Below are 14221 nucleotides of genomic sequence, written 5' to 3'. Positions count from 1 at the left end.
ACACTCCCCACCTCTCTTGCTAGGGCCATGTGCTGGGCCCCTGCATTCCCCTGCAGACCCACCTTCCCACCCGTCCCACTTGGCAGGCATTCCTCCAAAGCAGCTCCTGCCCCACACATCCAGCCAACAGCCCTATTCTGGGACTAGCACCACTCCAAACTGCCCTTCACCCTGCCCTCAAGAGAAGGGCAGATAAACACACACACCAGCACACCCCCAGTTCCAGCAGCCCAGCCTTTCAGCTGACAGCCCAGGAAATGCCCCCCTGTCTGGCACTACTCCAGCCCAGGGGAGTACCTGATATGACGGCCATGCTACCACCAAGGAAAGCCTCTGGTGGGGTGGGGAGGTACATACACAAAGTGTCCTACCATTCAGTGTGCACACAACTATGACAGACTGAGGGCAGACAGGTGGCCCAAGTGCTGATACCCTCCCCACCCCTCCACCTACAAGCCTCAAGTCTCCTCAGACAGGCTCCTCAACAGCACAGGGACCCAAACTGCCCCGTGCACACAGAGTAGGCAAAGAAAGTCACTGCAGCTGACTGAAGACAAACACTGCTTGGCCACAACAGTAGGGCACATACAACGCACACAGCACACACCCCTGGTGCCCCGGTTCTGGTGACCAGGGGACTGTGCTACAGGGCACCACAGGACCTCTTTCTCATAAGGCCACTACTTTCAAGATCAGGAGATCTTGCTGGCCTTCCTAACACACAGAAACACAGAGACCCCAAATGAGGAGCCAGATGAACAGGTCCCGAATGAAAGAAAAGGACAGAAGAAATCTAGTTAAAGAGCTAAATTAAACAGAAATAAACAATATGACTGACAGCCCCCCCCAAAAAAAAAACCAAAATCAAAATCATGCTTATAAAGATACTTACTGGACTTAAAGGTGAAGGATCTCAGTAAGGTCTTCAATGGAAAGTTTAAAAATATAAGAAAGAACCAGTCAGAGATGAACACACTAGAGAAAATTAAGAGCACATGATAGGATATAGAAGAATGAATTGCCAATCTAGAAGATGGGGTAATGGAAAGCAACCAAGCAGAACAGCCAAAAAATAAATAAATGAGAGGTTGCTGAGGTTAACTCAGCAACATCAGGAAGCAGAGTAACATATGCATTACAGGGATCCCAGAAAGAGAGAGAGAGAACTTATTTTAAGAAATAACAGCTGAAAACATAGTTTTAGAGAACAAAACAGACATCCAGATCCAGGAAACATGGAAAGCCCCTAAGAAAAGTGACACAAGTAGATGTACACCAATACATATAATAACTAAAATGGAAAAAAGTAACAATAAAGAGAATTTGAAAAGTAGCCAAAGAAAACAGTTACATATATGGGAAACCCCTTAAGGCTCTCAGCTGATTGATCAGCAGAAACTCTTGAATATATCCTGTCACTCCTTCTGACCTGCAAAGTGCTCATAGGGGAAAAAAAAAAAAAAAAAAGCAACCAAGAATAATCTGCCTAACAAGGCTGTCGTTCAGAATGGAAGGAGACATAAAGAGTCTCCCAGCCAAACAAAAGTTAAAGTAGTTTATTACCACCAAACCAGACTTACAAGAAATCTTAGAGGGAACCCTTTAAGTGGAAAGGCAAGGCCATAACTGAAAGTAGGAAAATCATGAAAACAAAAAATTTTACAGGTAAATGCAAATATATAATAAAGGTAGTAATTTAATTGCTTATAAAAACCAGTATGGAGTTTAAAACACAGAAGCATTAAAAATCAATTATATCTACAAAAATTAGTCAAGAGACTCACAAAATAAAAGGATGGAAAATAGGACAAATGTTTAAAATTGGGGGAGGGAATAAAGATTTCAGTGCTTTTAGAATGGCTTCAAATTCAAGTGACCATCAACTTAATACAGACTGCTGTACATGAAGATGTTGTATATGTACCTAATGGTTAACTACAAGTCAAAGATCTGTGATAGACACAAAAGAATAAAGAGAAAGGAATCCAAACTTAACACTAAGGTCACCATCAAAAAACAAAGGAAGAGAGCAAGAAAAGAAAAAAGGAATAGAACTGCAAAAACCACCATAAAACAAGTAACAAAAAAGTAATAAGTACAGGTTTATCAATAATGAACTTGAATGTAAATAGACTAAATGGTCTAATCAAAACAAAGTGAATGAATGGATAAAAAAAGCACAACTTATTTAAAGGCTGTCTATGCGAAACTCACTTCAGACCTAAAGACATGCAGATTCAAAGTGAAGAGATGGAAAAGCATTTACCGATGAAAACAAGAAAGCTCATAGCAATACTGGTATCAGACAAAAAGACTTTAAAACAAAGACTGTAGCAAGAAGCAGAGAAGGAAACTACATAATGATAAAAGGAAAAACCCAACAAGAGGATGTAACAATTTTAAATATCTACGCACCCAACATAAAAGCACTTAAATACATAAAGCAACTATTAAACAGACATAAAGGAAGCAATCAACGGTAATATGGTAGTAGTAGGGGATTTAATACCCAGCTTACGTCAGTGATCATCCAGACAGAAAAATCAACAAGGAAACAGTAGTCTTGAATGACACATTGGACCAGATGGACATACCAGATCTACACACAACACTCCCTCCAAAAATAACAGAATACCCATTCTTTTAAAGTGCACTTGGCACATTCTCCAGGGTAAATCAGGTTACGCCCCAAAACAAATCTCAACAATTTCAAGAAGACTGAAATCCTATCATGCATCTTTTCTAACCACAAAGGTATGAAACTAGAAGTCCATTACAAGGAAATCTGGAAAGAACACAAATACTTGGAGGATACCTACCATGCTACTAAGCAATGAAAGAGTCAACTTGGGAAATCAAAGAGGAAATTTAAAAAAAGACCCCGAGACTAATGAACATGAAAACAATCCAAAATCTTTGGGATGTAGCAAAAGCAGGTCTCAGAGGGAAGTTGATAGCAATACAGGTCTACCTCAAGAAACAAGAAAAATCTCAAGTAAGAAATACAGAATGGGCTATGGAAGAATATTTTCGGGGAGTTCATTTGGATCACAGTCAGTCCCCTTCCAGGAGGAAGGGATATTTAAAAAGCATTCTGAAAAGAAGTAGCAGTTAGCTAGAAGGCTATTAAGAGCTCATGTTGGAGGTGGACAGATCAGTGTAGGCAGACCTGTATTGTAAGCCCAAGGTGGACGGCCCACTGAAGTTCCTAAAAGAAAGCCCTACAGGCAGAAGGGAGTGATCACAGGGCATAATGGCACAGAATGCGGCAGGGCACAGATACAGTCTCTCACATACCAAGCACAGATTTTAGATTTGCACCCAAGGGCAATCAGAACACGGAATGACTTTGAGCAGGAAACAATAATCCAATTTCCATTTCTACAAGGTCACTCTGGCTGCCCTGTGGAAAATAGACTCAGGGCAAGGGAGAGGTTGGGGATTTCAAACGAGATTGTGCGAAGAGAATCCCAAGAAAGACGCACAGTAGAGATCTGGCCTCTTGGAGTACATTTTGGTGGGGTGCTGGCTCTGGAAGAAAGGAGCAGGACTATGATTAACAACCAGGGCTCTGGAATCTGACTGCCTAGACTCAAACCCTGGCTCTGCCTTCACTGGTGAACCTTGCTTTAGGGTCCGAGTTTTCCCATCTGCAGAATGGAAAGGATAGTATTAATTATGATGCAAAGCATGGTGAGGAATAAACCAGATCACTCATTTCGAGTGCCTAGAAGGAGGACTGGATGTATAAATATTCACTTTACTATTAGAATTCCCATTTCTAGTATTAGGTGTAGCAGAAAATCGAGGAAGACTCTTAGGATTCTGTCTTGAGCAACAGAGTGGTCAGTGGTACCATTTACTGAGATATAGATAGGTAAAATTGATGAATCCAGGAAGGAAGAAGGGAAGACCATTCAGTTATGCTCAAGGACTTCCATTTTTGATATGTGAAAAAATGAGTTAACGATGTCTAGTGGCACTTTTAAAATGGCTTTTTAGATAGATATGCTACAATATCTTTAGCATTCTTACTTGGCCAGTTTTTTAAGTAGACAGTCCTATTTTGTTAACTCTCTTGATTTTTTTTAAAACAAACTCAAAATCCTACAATTTTTAAGCCAGTGATTTAAATGATAACACCAATTACAAAGATTTATATCAACAAAAGCAATATGTTTTTAAGATTTTATTTATTTATTTGACAGAGAGAGATCACAAGTAGATGGAGAGACAGGCAGAGAGAGAGAGAGAGAGGGAAGCAGGCTCCCTGCTGAGCAGAGAGCCCGATGTGGGACTTGATCACAGGACCCTGAGATCCTGACCTGAGCGGAAGGCACCGGCTTAAGCCACTGAGCCACCCAGGCACCCCAACAAAAGCAATAGGTGTATATGTGGAGCACATCAATCCTTGCCACTTCCAACATCCCCACTTAGGGCAATATCAGAGGATTATTTCTCTTAGCTGCACAGAAAGAGGTCCATTTCCTCTGAATTTGCTCAGGCTAAGATATGGCTCCTTAAGACACCAAACTAAGTCTTGAACTTCAGAGGACTTAAGTCCTTAGAATGACAGATTCTCTTTTTAGAGCCTCAAAATTTCTTATTCATAAAATTAAGTGTGAAAAGAACCTCTAAAATCATGAGGCCTATATAAAATCCTTCATTTTTATATAGGCAGACCTACCACATATTTAGAAAAGTTACATGAAAACTATGAAGAGTTTCATTTTTTTCAAACTATTTCAGACCAAAGCAACAAAGATCAACAAATTTCTCAACTATAGCTCCCGTTATATATCAAAATCTTATGTACAGTTACTAGGAAAAAATCCTTCTGGAACTATAAGGAATTTATTTTACCAATATCATTATTTTCAGTTAGCCAATGTACTATAGTACATCATTCGTTTTTGACGTAGTGTTCAACAATCCATTAGTTGGTATAACACCCAGTGCTGATCACAACATGTACCCTCTTTAATCACTTTATTCCAGGACACAGGCTCAATTTTCATATTTTGACACCCCTATTCTAGGCATAAACATTCAACCTGAGTAGGTAGCTAAGACAGTGGACATGTAAAAAAAAAAAAAAAAACCAAACCAAACAAAACATAAATAGTTCTGGAACTTTCTACTACGCTTTTCTTCAAAATCCAACCAATGCCAGGCTTCCTTTTCTGAATATTCCTGAAGTACCTCAAACAACAGAGACCCCCAGCTACTATAAGTAAAATTCTTCACTACCCATCTGCTAGTTCATGGAAAGAGACATACCTATTTTTTCAACCAGTATTCAAGCTAAGGCCCATGCTCAGCATAGGGGCAAGGACAGGGGCAGGCAGTTGGTCAGTGATGAACAGAACATTCATGGAGTTCAAGGTCTCATTAAGACTCTTCCCAGACTGAATCACTTGCCTGGATGACTCCACCACTGCTCAGTCACCAGAGTTCTCAGAACATTTGGTGCCTCTCTTTTTTTGTTGTTAACCTTCTTTACATCTAATAGCCCCTCAATCCAGGAAACAACGTTTTACGAATTTTACTTGAAATAGAACCAGGGAGGGGGGTGGGTGTGATGGCAATACACAGAGATTACTCTTTTACTTTTAGCGCTTAAACTGGTTTCCTGAATTCAGATTTATTTCAGCAATTGGAGGATTTTGGCTTTCTTTTAAATTTGTACTATCTGATTAAGGAAAAAACTCAATAGCCTTTAAATCCTTGATTCCAAGACTTATTGGCACACAAGTGAACATTTTTATTTATTTTCTTAAAGATTATATTTATTTATTTGACAGAGAGAGAGATCACAAGTAGGCAGAGAGGTGGGCGGGGGGAAGTAGGCTCCCCGCTGAGCAGAGAGCCCAATGCGGGGCTTGATCCCAGGACCCTGAGATCATGACCTGAGCTGAAGGCAGAGGCTTAACCCATTGAGCCACCCCGGTGCTCCACAAATGAACATTTTTAAAGCCAAGATGCCTTTGCACCTATGGGTGCATTTATTATTGGGTTTGCTTTCCTGAAAAGCTGTTTTCACATCAATGGCATGTCTTATAATCAATGTTGCCTTAGAAACTAAGAAATTCAATGAGAGGACTCAGATTGACTTAAAGAAAAAAAAAAAGTTGGCAAGAAGACTGGACTCCTAGCCTTGGCTTACTGCCATTTAGTTACTCGTCACCAAGCCCTGTGACATCTGCTCAGTCCCTCCATGCCTCTGGACGTTTTCTTCTCCATTCATAAAATACAAGTTTACACCTCTGTTTCTCAAACTCTGTGGTAAGAGAGGAGCTTAAGTTTTTCCAATCAGTTGCAGACATGCATTCATGAAATACAACACTATGTAGATTACACAAGGATTCTGACCATGACTGATCACTTTCATTTATTTGATATTCCTTAGTAATACAATTAGCTTGTATTTCCCAATTACATAGTCGCTGAGCACCAGAAACAAAAATTCAGGGAAGGAGTCCCGCAGAATGAAGGTGTTTGTCATTCGTGGCAGATTCAAGAGAGCAGAGCATGTGGGCGCCTGGGTGGCTCAGTGGGTTAAGCCGCTGCCTTCGGCTCAGGTCATGATCTCAGGGTCCTGGGATCGAGTCCCGCATCGGGCTCTCTGCTCAGCAGGGAGCTTGCTTCCTCCTCTCTCTCTCTCTGCCTGTCTCTCTGCCTACTTGTGATCTCTCTCTGTCAAATAAATAAATAAAATCTTTAAAAAAAAAAAAAAAAAAAAAGAGAGCAGAGCATGGTGAACCCATCTGTGGGTCACTGAAAATGGGCCAACAATCCAGAAGACACCTTCCAGGCAAAATAATAAAAGATACATGTTTTCTTTTCCTAATATTCATTTTTGAAAAGTATAAAACATGAGAGTTCATCAGTTACTTTGAAAAAAGTGTTTAAGCAACTACAATATTACCCTTAGGGTTGGCAATACAAGCCAATGTTCCATGTGATTTTTCAAAGAGAAGACAGAGCCACAGCAGTTGTTACTAGAACATACTTCCTCTTCACCACTTAGTCCATGATAGGAAGTCAGTAGTTAATGGCTCTTAGCCCTAAGGCTACTGTGGTTTACAGAAGCATGGCTTTTTGAGTAGTACATCAAAGTTTAAGGGGGCAAACAAATGTGAACTCTTGTTTTTAGAAGGATGCTTAAAAAAAAAAAAAAAGATTTATTTGAGAGAGAGAGAGAGGGCATGAGGGGTGAGAAGCTCAGAGGGAGAAGCAGTCTCCCCCATGGAGCTGGAAGTCCAATGTGGGACTCCATCCCAGAACTCCGGGACTATGACCTGAGCTGAAGGCAGCAGTCCAACCAAGTGAGCCACTAGGCGCCCTAGAAGGACTCTTTTTTTTTTTTTTTTTTTTTTTTAAGATTTTATTTATTTATTTGACAGACAGAGATCACAAGTAGGCAGAGAGAGAGAAGGAAGCAGGCTCCCTGCCAAGCAGAAAGCCCAATTCGGGGCTTGATCCCAGGACTCTGGGATCACAACCTGAGCCGAAGGCAGAGGCTTTAACACACTGAGCCACCCAGGCACCCCCCTAGAAGGACTCTTAAGTGAGATAAACATACGTATGTGCTGGCAGGTGGGGACAAATGCTAAATAATCATACAAATTACCTAGCTCAGACTCTGCGCACCCTTCATCAAGTTGATGAGAGCCATTTATTCCACTTCAGAAAAGAAATCACCCCGTAGGCCAGTCAGTCTCAGGGGCTTCCTGGATATTTGCTGAAAAATCAGTATCTGCCTTAGAGCCTGGATGTAGAGACAATCAGCGGCTGGCCAGCCCTGGGTGCCAGACCAATGCTCGAAGAGAGGTTCTCATAGCTGAGCGTCCATCAGGACCATCTGGAGGGCTTAGTAACAGATTGCTGGCCCCACCCCTGAACTTGATCCAGAGGGCCATGATCAAGACTGAGAGTTTGCATTTCTAACAAGGTTTCAGGAGGTGCTGATGCTCCTGGGAACAGACTTTGAGAACCATGGTAGAAGATATTTGATGACAGAATTAGAAAGTTATCAGAGGTCACCTGAAATAAATCTTCCATTGTCCTATTGAGGACCTAGGGTTGAGAGAAGAATGTCTTGTTCATGGTTATATATCTAATACTCAGAGCTTTCTCAAAAAAAAAAAAAAAGCAACTCAGGTGTCTCAAGTCTTAACAGGCTGCTTATTTCATGGTTTTAAGTTACGGCCATATATCAGGACCCTGCTCGAAGAGGCACAAGCAGAGCCTTCATGCTGTTGACCCTCCTACCCATATGTCCTTCCAAGGACATGTTGGTCTATCAGTGACCTCAAAATGGTAGGCAAGTGGCCTTAAACCACACAGGGTGTTGGCTGTCCAATGGGACCTACTCACCCAGATTCTAAACCCAGAGAATAAGTCCCTACCATTAAGCCATGCTGCCTGTCCCCCAGCTCCCTGGCAGCTGAGCACAAACAGATGGCCTGAGGTTTTGCAAAGTGACACATAATACAGGAGGTGGTCACAGATGACTTACAGCACTGCTGTGGACCTAAGTGTCCAGCGCAGCCTCGAGTACTGTGGGGGTAGAGTCCCTGGCTGTAGGCTTGGCGGTGTAGACAGATACCCGTGTCAAAACTCTGTGGGATCATGACCTTTTGGCTGAGACTGCTCTTCAATTCCCACCGGTTCTGTGAGCTTCCTGCTTCCCCTCCAATAAACTAGTCCTCTGCTTACATGGTTTGCAATGGAGAACCATGGCTGACAGGACAACCCATTAATTTACCCAGTAGCAGAGAACCAATGGATCCTAATCAAAATTAGGGCTCCCACAAAGACCCCCACCATGCCCTCCACCTTTAGAGCTCTTGCATTTCTGTTAGTACATTTTGGTGTTTGCAGCAAGGGCTGCTTGACTCCCAGGGAGCCCCACCCCAGGCCATCTGTGCTCCGATGACAGAGAAGGTCTTGATTTATACCCCCATGGCCAGAACTGAGAGATCCATGGATCCTGGGATCATGACCTGAGACAAAGACACTTAACCACTGAGCCACCCAGGCACCGCACAAGAAAACATATTAAATTCAGGTATCACTGGAAAAGAAAAAGGGTTTTATAAACCATAAGGCATCTTTGGTGAGAAAAACAAACAAAAACCTTTGAGGGTTAAGGGGTTTTCCCCATTGTTATTGTCTAACTCTACTGTCTGATTTTCCCCTTATCTGCTCACAGCGTTACAACCTCAAGATGTTGATCTTCGAACGCCATGCCTTAAAGAATGTGGCTCCTTTAGGTACATCGATACTGGTGAGGGATTTGAACTGGGTACCTGCTCTCTTTGTTTCAAGCGCCCTAAATATCTTAAAAGGCACTGTTTGCCACTGAAAGTCACCAAGGCCCTGTAGAGAAATGGCTGATTCCCCAACTGGGAAGGGCAGTCCGCTGGAGCTTGAGGCTCATCCTTATGCCACAGTAAGAAAGGGTTCAAAGAAATGATGGGCCACGTTGTTAAGATGCAAGCAGCAGCCTGAAGGGGATCTCCTTACACAAACTGAGTACGATTCAAGTGCCCCAGTACAGGGATGAAGAAAAAGTCAATGAGGGATTCATTAACATGTACTGACAATAAATAGGCCAGAAAAGACATAAGCCACAAACTTAAAAAAAAAAAAAAAAAATTCACACAGTCCCCCATTCTGAAGCACATTATGGTACCAAAAAATGAAGCATTTTTCCATGAACGTCTATTTGGTAGTAACCACAATATTCACATAAAGGGCTAAGACAAAACATAAAAACTCAAAGAAATCTTGCCTCCAAATACCCCTTCTAGCATCCCAGAGCCTCAGAACACCACTTACTGTCATCAAAAGCTTCTCTTGGTAGATGGGGAGAAGTTGGTGTGTCTCCTACATGAGCCCACATATGGACAGCCATCAACACCCTAACCTCCGCATTTCTTAAGGGTCTACTCGAACGATTCCTCCTCCAGAGGACTCCCCTTCATGCACTGCCTGTACGAAGTTTTATTCCCTATTAAGCACTTAGGACCATCCTCCCCCTCAGTTCCTTGTGAACACACACCTCCAATTTAGTAGTTCACTTATAAATGCTCCCAGGCACAGAGCAGTGCTTGGCACTTGGGAAAATGTTGGCTTGAACCCAGTGAAGAGAAAAGGGACATGGGCATACTTAACCATTTCACTCCTTTTCCTCTTCACAGAGCTAGAAAATTCTGTCACTTTCTATGGAGAAAACCACCCTCCCTATGCAATTTCCTCTAATTGACATTCAGCCTAGGAGCATAATGATTAGTTTCCAAGGGAGATTCTGTTACAACCAATGCGATAATATTTTAAGGAACTCAGATTTTCACCTATTCTGGTATAAATAGGAAGACTGAAATCAGCTTATGGCTCAGAAAATATAGGAAACTGAAAGCAAAACATTAATGTTGGTGCATTACCAGGACATTTTAGACAAACTGCTATGCAACCCGTAACTGATCAACTAAAATAGAAAGTAACACCTCATTGGTGGTTCAAAATGCTCAAAAATGGAGTGAAGATAGCGGACACTTATCACTACCAGAAAAACCCAAGAGAAACTACTCTGTGGTTTAAAAAAAAAGTACCGCTAGGGTTTCAGGGTTTGAACCCAGTCTAGCCTCAAAGCTCACATTTTTAACCCCTATGCCAGTGTAAAGTTAAATACCAGTTCCCCATTATACATTCCTTCCAGACAGTTCCAACATGAGAGTCTGCATCCAAAATTAAGCCATCAGTTTCTGGAAACACTCAACTCTATTAACAACACTTCACTAAACCTCATTTAATATTAAAAATAAAAGGTTCCATTTCTCTTCGCTGCCACCACCGTTTAATTGCTTTTATCCAGACACTTTCTTCCTGCACTGAAGAGTACTTACTCATCAGGGCTCTTTGCAGAACTACTCTTGTCCCGCTCTTATCTGAGGAACTGATAAGGTATTTCTTTCTACCAAATTCAATCATCTTCTTTATCTCACCTCCGCCCCCCCCACAGCTGAAAGCATCACGTTGACATCTTGCAATTGCTAGCCCAAACTAGATAGCAGCTTTTATCTTTCCCGCGGACACTGACCTATGCTTTTATTAAGTGTAAGCAGGATACTGCCCTACTGAATGCACTTTGGAAACCCACATCATTTTGTTGCAAAAGCATGCTTCCTTGTGAAAGAGCTGGTGGCTTTCTAGGTCATTCCACCTTCCACACAGGACCCTCAACTCCCATTCACAAAGTGCCATTTTCACTGGAGGCATCTGAGCAGTGGATGGTCTAATTCTGCCATTATAGACTCAGGTGAATTCTGCACTCACACTGCATCGCTGGGGACAAAACAGCATCCGCCACATCCTCCTGATCCTTTATCTTTGAAGTCACTGCCTCCTCCCTTCATTTTGGGGAGAAATGGAAGTGTGCCCTGCTCCCTGAAAAGAGGGAAGGAAACCCAAGTTTTTAAATCCTACTTTGGGGTTCCTGACAGCTCTAAGTGACTGGGTAACTGTTTCTATTGGTTTTTAAGTAACTAACCCTGAGCCAGTATGCTACTCAATGAAAATGGGGATCTTGGGAGAGAAGACAGTGCCTGGAGGGTGCAGGAAGAGGGTTGGGGTAAAGGCCTGGGGGAGGCCAAGAAGATATTCTAGTCACCAGTATAAACATGACCTCCAGGGCAAACATTTCTCCCCTACTTAGAGTGTAAACGCAAGCATTTTACCCCCCCCCCCCCGGGCCATTTTCCCTCCCACCAAAAAACAGGCCAGTTCACCAGTGTCAGCCAGCGTTTGTAAGCTCCTGGGGTGTTCCTGACTCTGTACTTCATACACTGGCAGAAATTAACAGCTTCACAACGAAAGAAGGTACAGGCTTCCCTTGAAAAGAACAATTATGCCTCCAAAGCCAGGCCTGCCCCTATCATTTGTGGGCCCTGGGGCAAGACTACAAATGAAGGCCCCAACACTTTAAGGTCATCAAACTAGCCACTGTCACAGAATCCTTCCGCTTGACAAACGCAGCTTTGATCCACCTGGAAGGCCAGGTACAATTTAGAGTTCGCAGGCCCCTGGGAGTTCTGGGCCAGACACAGGTTGTTTCAACATCCCTGCGAGATGGACACAGTCTCTTCCCTCCCCCACCCAGGCTCCAGCTCTCCCCAGGAAGGCCTCAGGGGCACACCTGTAGACCTTCAACCTGTTATTCCCAAGCTCTTCCAACACCCCAGCACAGCTGCCCTTCGGCTATTCCTCAGGGAGGTGGTCTGCCTCCTCCCCACTGGGAGAGGACAAGGAAGCAGGCTTGGGGCCTTTGGGAAGGGAATCCCATGGGAATCTGGGGTGCAACATGTATTCTGGGTGGGCAGCCCACTCCACCTGCAGACACCTGTTCCAGTGGGGAGGTGAAGGCCAGACACCCTCACATACACCTTCTAAACCCTGAGAGGTGGGGGGGGGGGATTTAAAAAAAAAAAAAAAAGGGGGTTCCTTGGCTCAGGCCTGAGGCCAATATGAACTAAAAGCTTTCTCCATTTTACCCTAACTAGATCAACTTTTCTTAACTTGAAGCATTCTGGAAGGGTGAGTCCTTATATTCAACATTAATAAACTGTTATAAGAGGATTCCTGTCTGGAACTGATCAAAGAGTTGAAACACTTCTAGCTGCAAAGATCTAACAGCTAATATCCTGGTGTGAACGAAAAGGCAAATATTTCTCAAACAGCAAATGGATTCAACAGGGTTCCAGAAAGTCAGGAAAGGTGGGATCCTTGCCCTAGGCCATAAGTTGGGGAAACCTTAACATTTTCTATCTCTTTTGGAAACTTAAGAGCCAGATAAGTAGTCAAGGCAGCAGGGGCAGCCAAGTCCAAAGGCTAGGCAGTAGCACACGCGGAGTGAAGCAGAGTGAGGAGGGGAGGTTTGGGCCTGCTGGCCAAAGGGGGTCACCAAAGGGAGACGGTTGGGGTCACAGTGGGGTGAGCGGCTAGGGCTTGGACCTCAGCCCCTCTAATGACCTAGTATCTGTTTTGTTTTTTCCCAAAGCATGTTAACCAATTTTCCAGACCTCCATTTTCAATTCTCCAAAATGGAGAGGTTTCAAGGTTTGCTTGTTAGAGCCCAGCGATGCGGTCCCGACTAAGCACAGTCCGCACTTGGTGAGCTCTCACTCAACCACGGTTCTTAAAAACTGAGAGCACAGCGATCACAGCTACAGCTGCACCCAAAGATTTTCATCAGGCAGCTCCCCGCCACCTACCCCAACATCCAAGACAGGGCTCCGCAGAAGCTGGGGACAGAAGGATGGGGTTAAGGTTTTAGGGAGCGGAGCAAACAAAGCTATCAAATGCTACGTCTCTGCCTGGTTTGGGGTAGGGAAGGGGTGCCTTCGAAAGTCGACCAACTGGAAGGTGCAAAGGACACGTGCGTAAGGCCCCCAAGTTGCCGGCCTCGGAGCCCACCCCGCTCCCCACCCCGGGGAAAGGAAGAAGCCGCGCTGCAGCCCGGGGGCTCCAGGCCTGGAAGGGATCTGAGCGAGGGAAGCGGCCGGGGACCGCGGAAAACGCCTGGCGAGCGGGGTCCGGGGGCGTCACAGTCACTCACCCAGCAGCAGCAGCTTGAACTCGCGGCGCGCGTCCTTCTTGTCCCGGCGAAGCTGCCGCTCGATCTCCGCGCTGATGCGCTGCGACTCCTTCTCCTCCGCCGACAAGCAGCAGCAGCCGGCCATGGTGCGCGCTGCACCCGACGGCGCGACGCGGTCCCGGGGCGCCCGGATTCTCCGCGGGCCGCTCGCCCGGCCGATCCGCGACAGGCACCCGCGTTCGGGAAAAAAGCAGACAAGGCCGCCTTGACTTTTAGAGTAAGAAGCCTGGCCTCCTGAGGCTCAGTCCCGTCCTCGAGGATGGACTCGGAGGCGGGGGCGAATTCGGCGCGCTAGGACAGCCGAGCGCCCTGCAGATCCGGGCTCACCAGCCCCACAGCCGGTCCTGGGGAGGAGGAGGGCCGGCCGAGAGGATGGGAGCGCTGCCGGCGCCCGGAAGATGCACACGCCCCTTAGCACGGGAGCCGGACACCCAGTCGCGGGGCGCAGACCACGTGTAAAAAGTTGGGGTGTCGGTGCCGGGGGCGGGAGGTGGTGGCGTGGGGAGCGGGATCTCCCGGTCCTGGAGGTGTCCCGGGCGGGCGACGGGCTCGGCGTGGGTT

At 44.8% G+C, this 14221-nt stretch overlaps 1 protein-coding gene across 1 annotated transcript in view; it reads right to left on the bottom strand.

Annotated features, from left to right (window-relative positions):
- GNA14 (G protein subunit alpha 14) overlaps window positions 1-13745 on the bottom strand; it is a 191708-nt gene extending 177963 nt beyond the window's left edge. Inside the window, exon 1 of the mRNA XM_044265850.1 lies at window positions 13622-13745. Coding sequence (XP_044121785.1) covers window positions 13622-13745 — 124 coding nt within the window. The remainder of the gene's footprint in view (window positions 1-13621) is intronic.
- Window positions 13746-14221: the final 476 nt, after the last annotated feature.

Source organism: Neovison vison, chromosome 9 (genome assembly GCF_020171115.1).
Source record: "Neovison vison isolate M4711 chromosome 9, ASM_NN_V1, whole genome shotgun sequence".
Classification (NCBI taxonomy): domain Eukaryota; kingdom Metazoa; phylum Chordata; class Mammalia; order Carnivora; family Mustelidae; genus Neogale; species Neogale vison.
The sequence above is the reverse complement of the archived record's forward strand: the minus strand, read 5'-3'. Positions and strand labels throughout refer to the sequence as shown.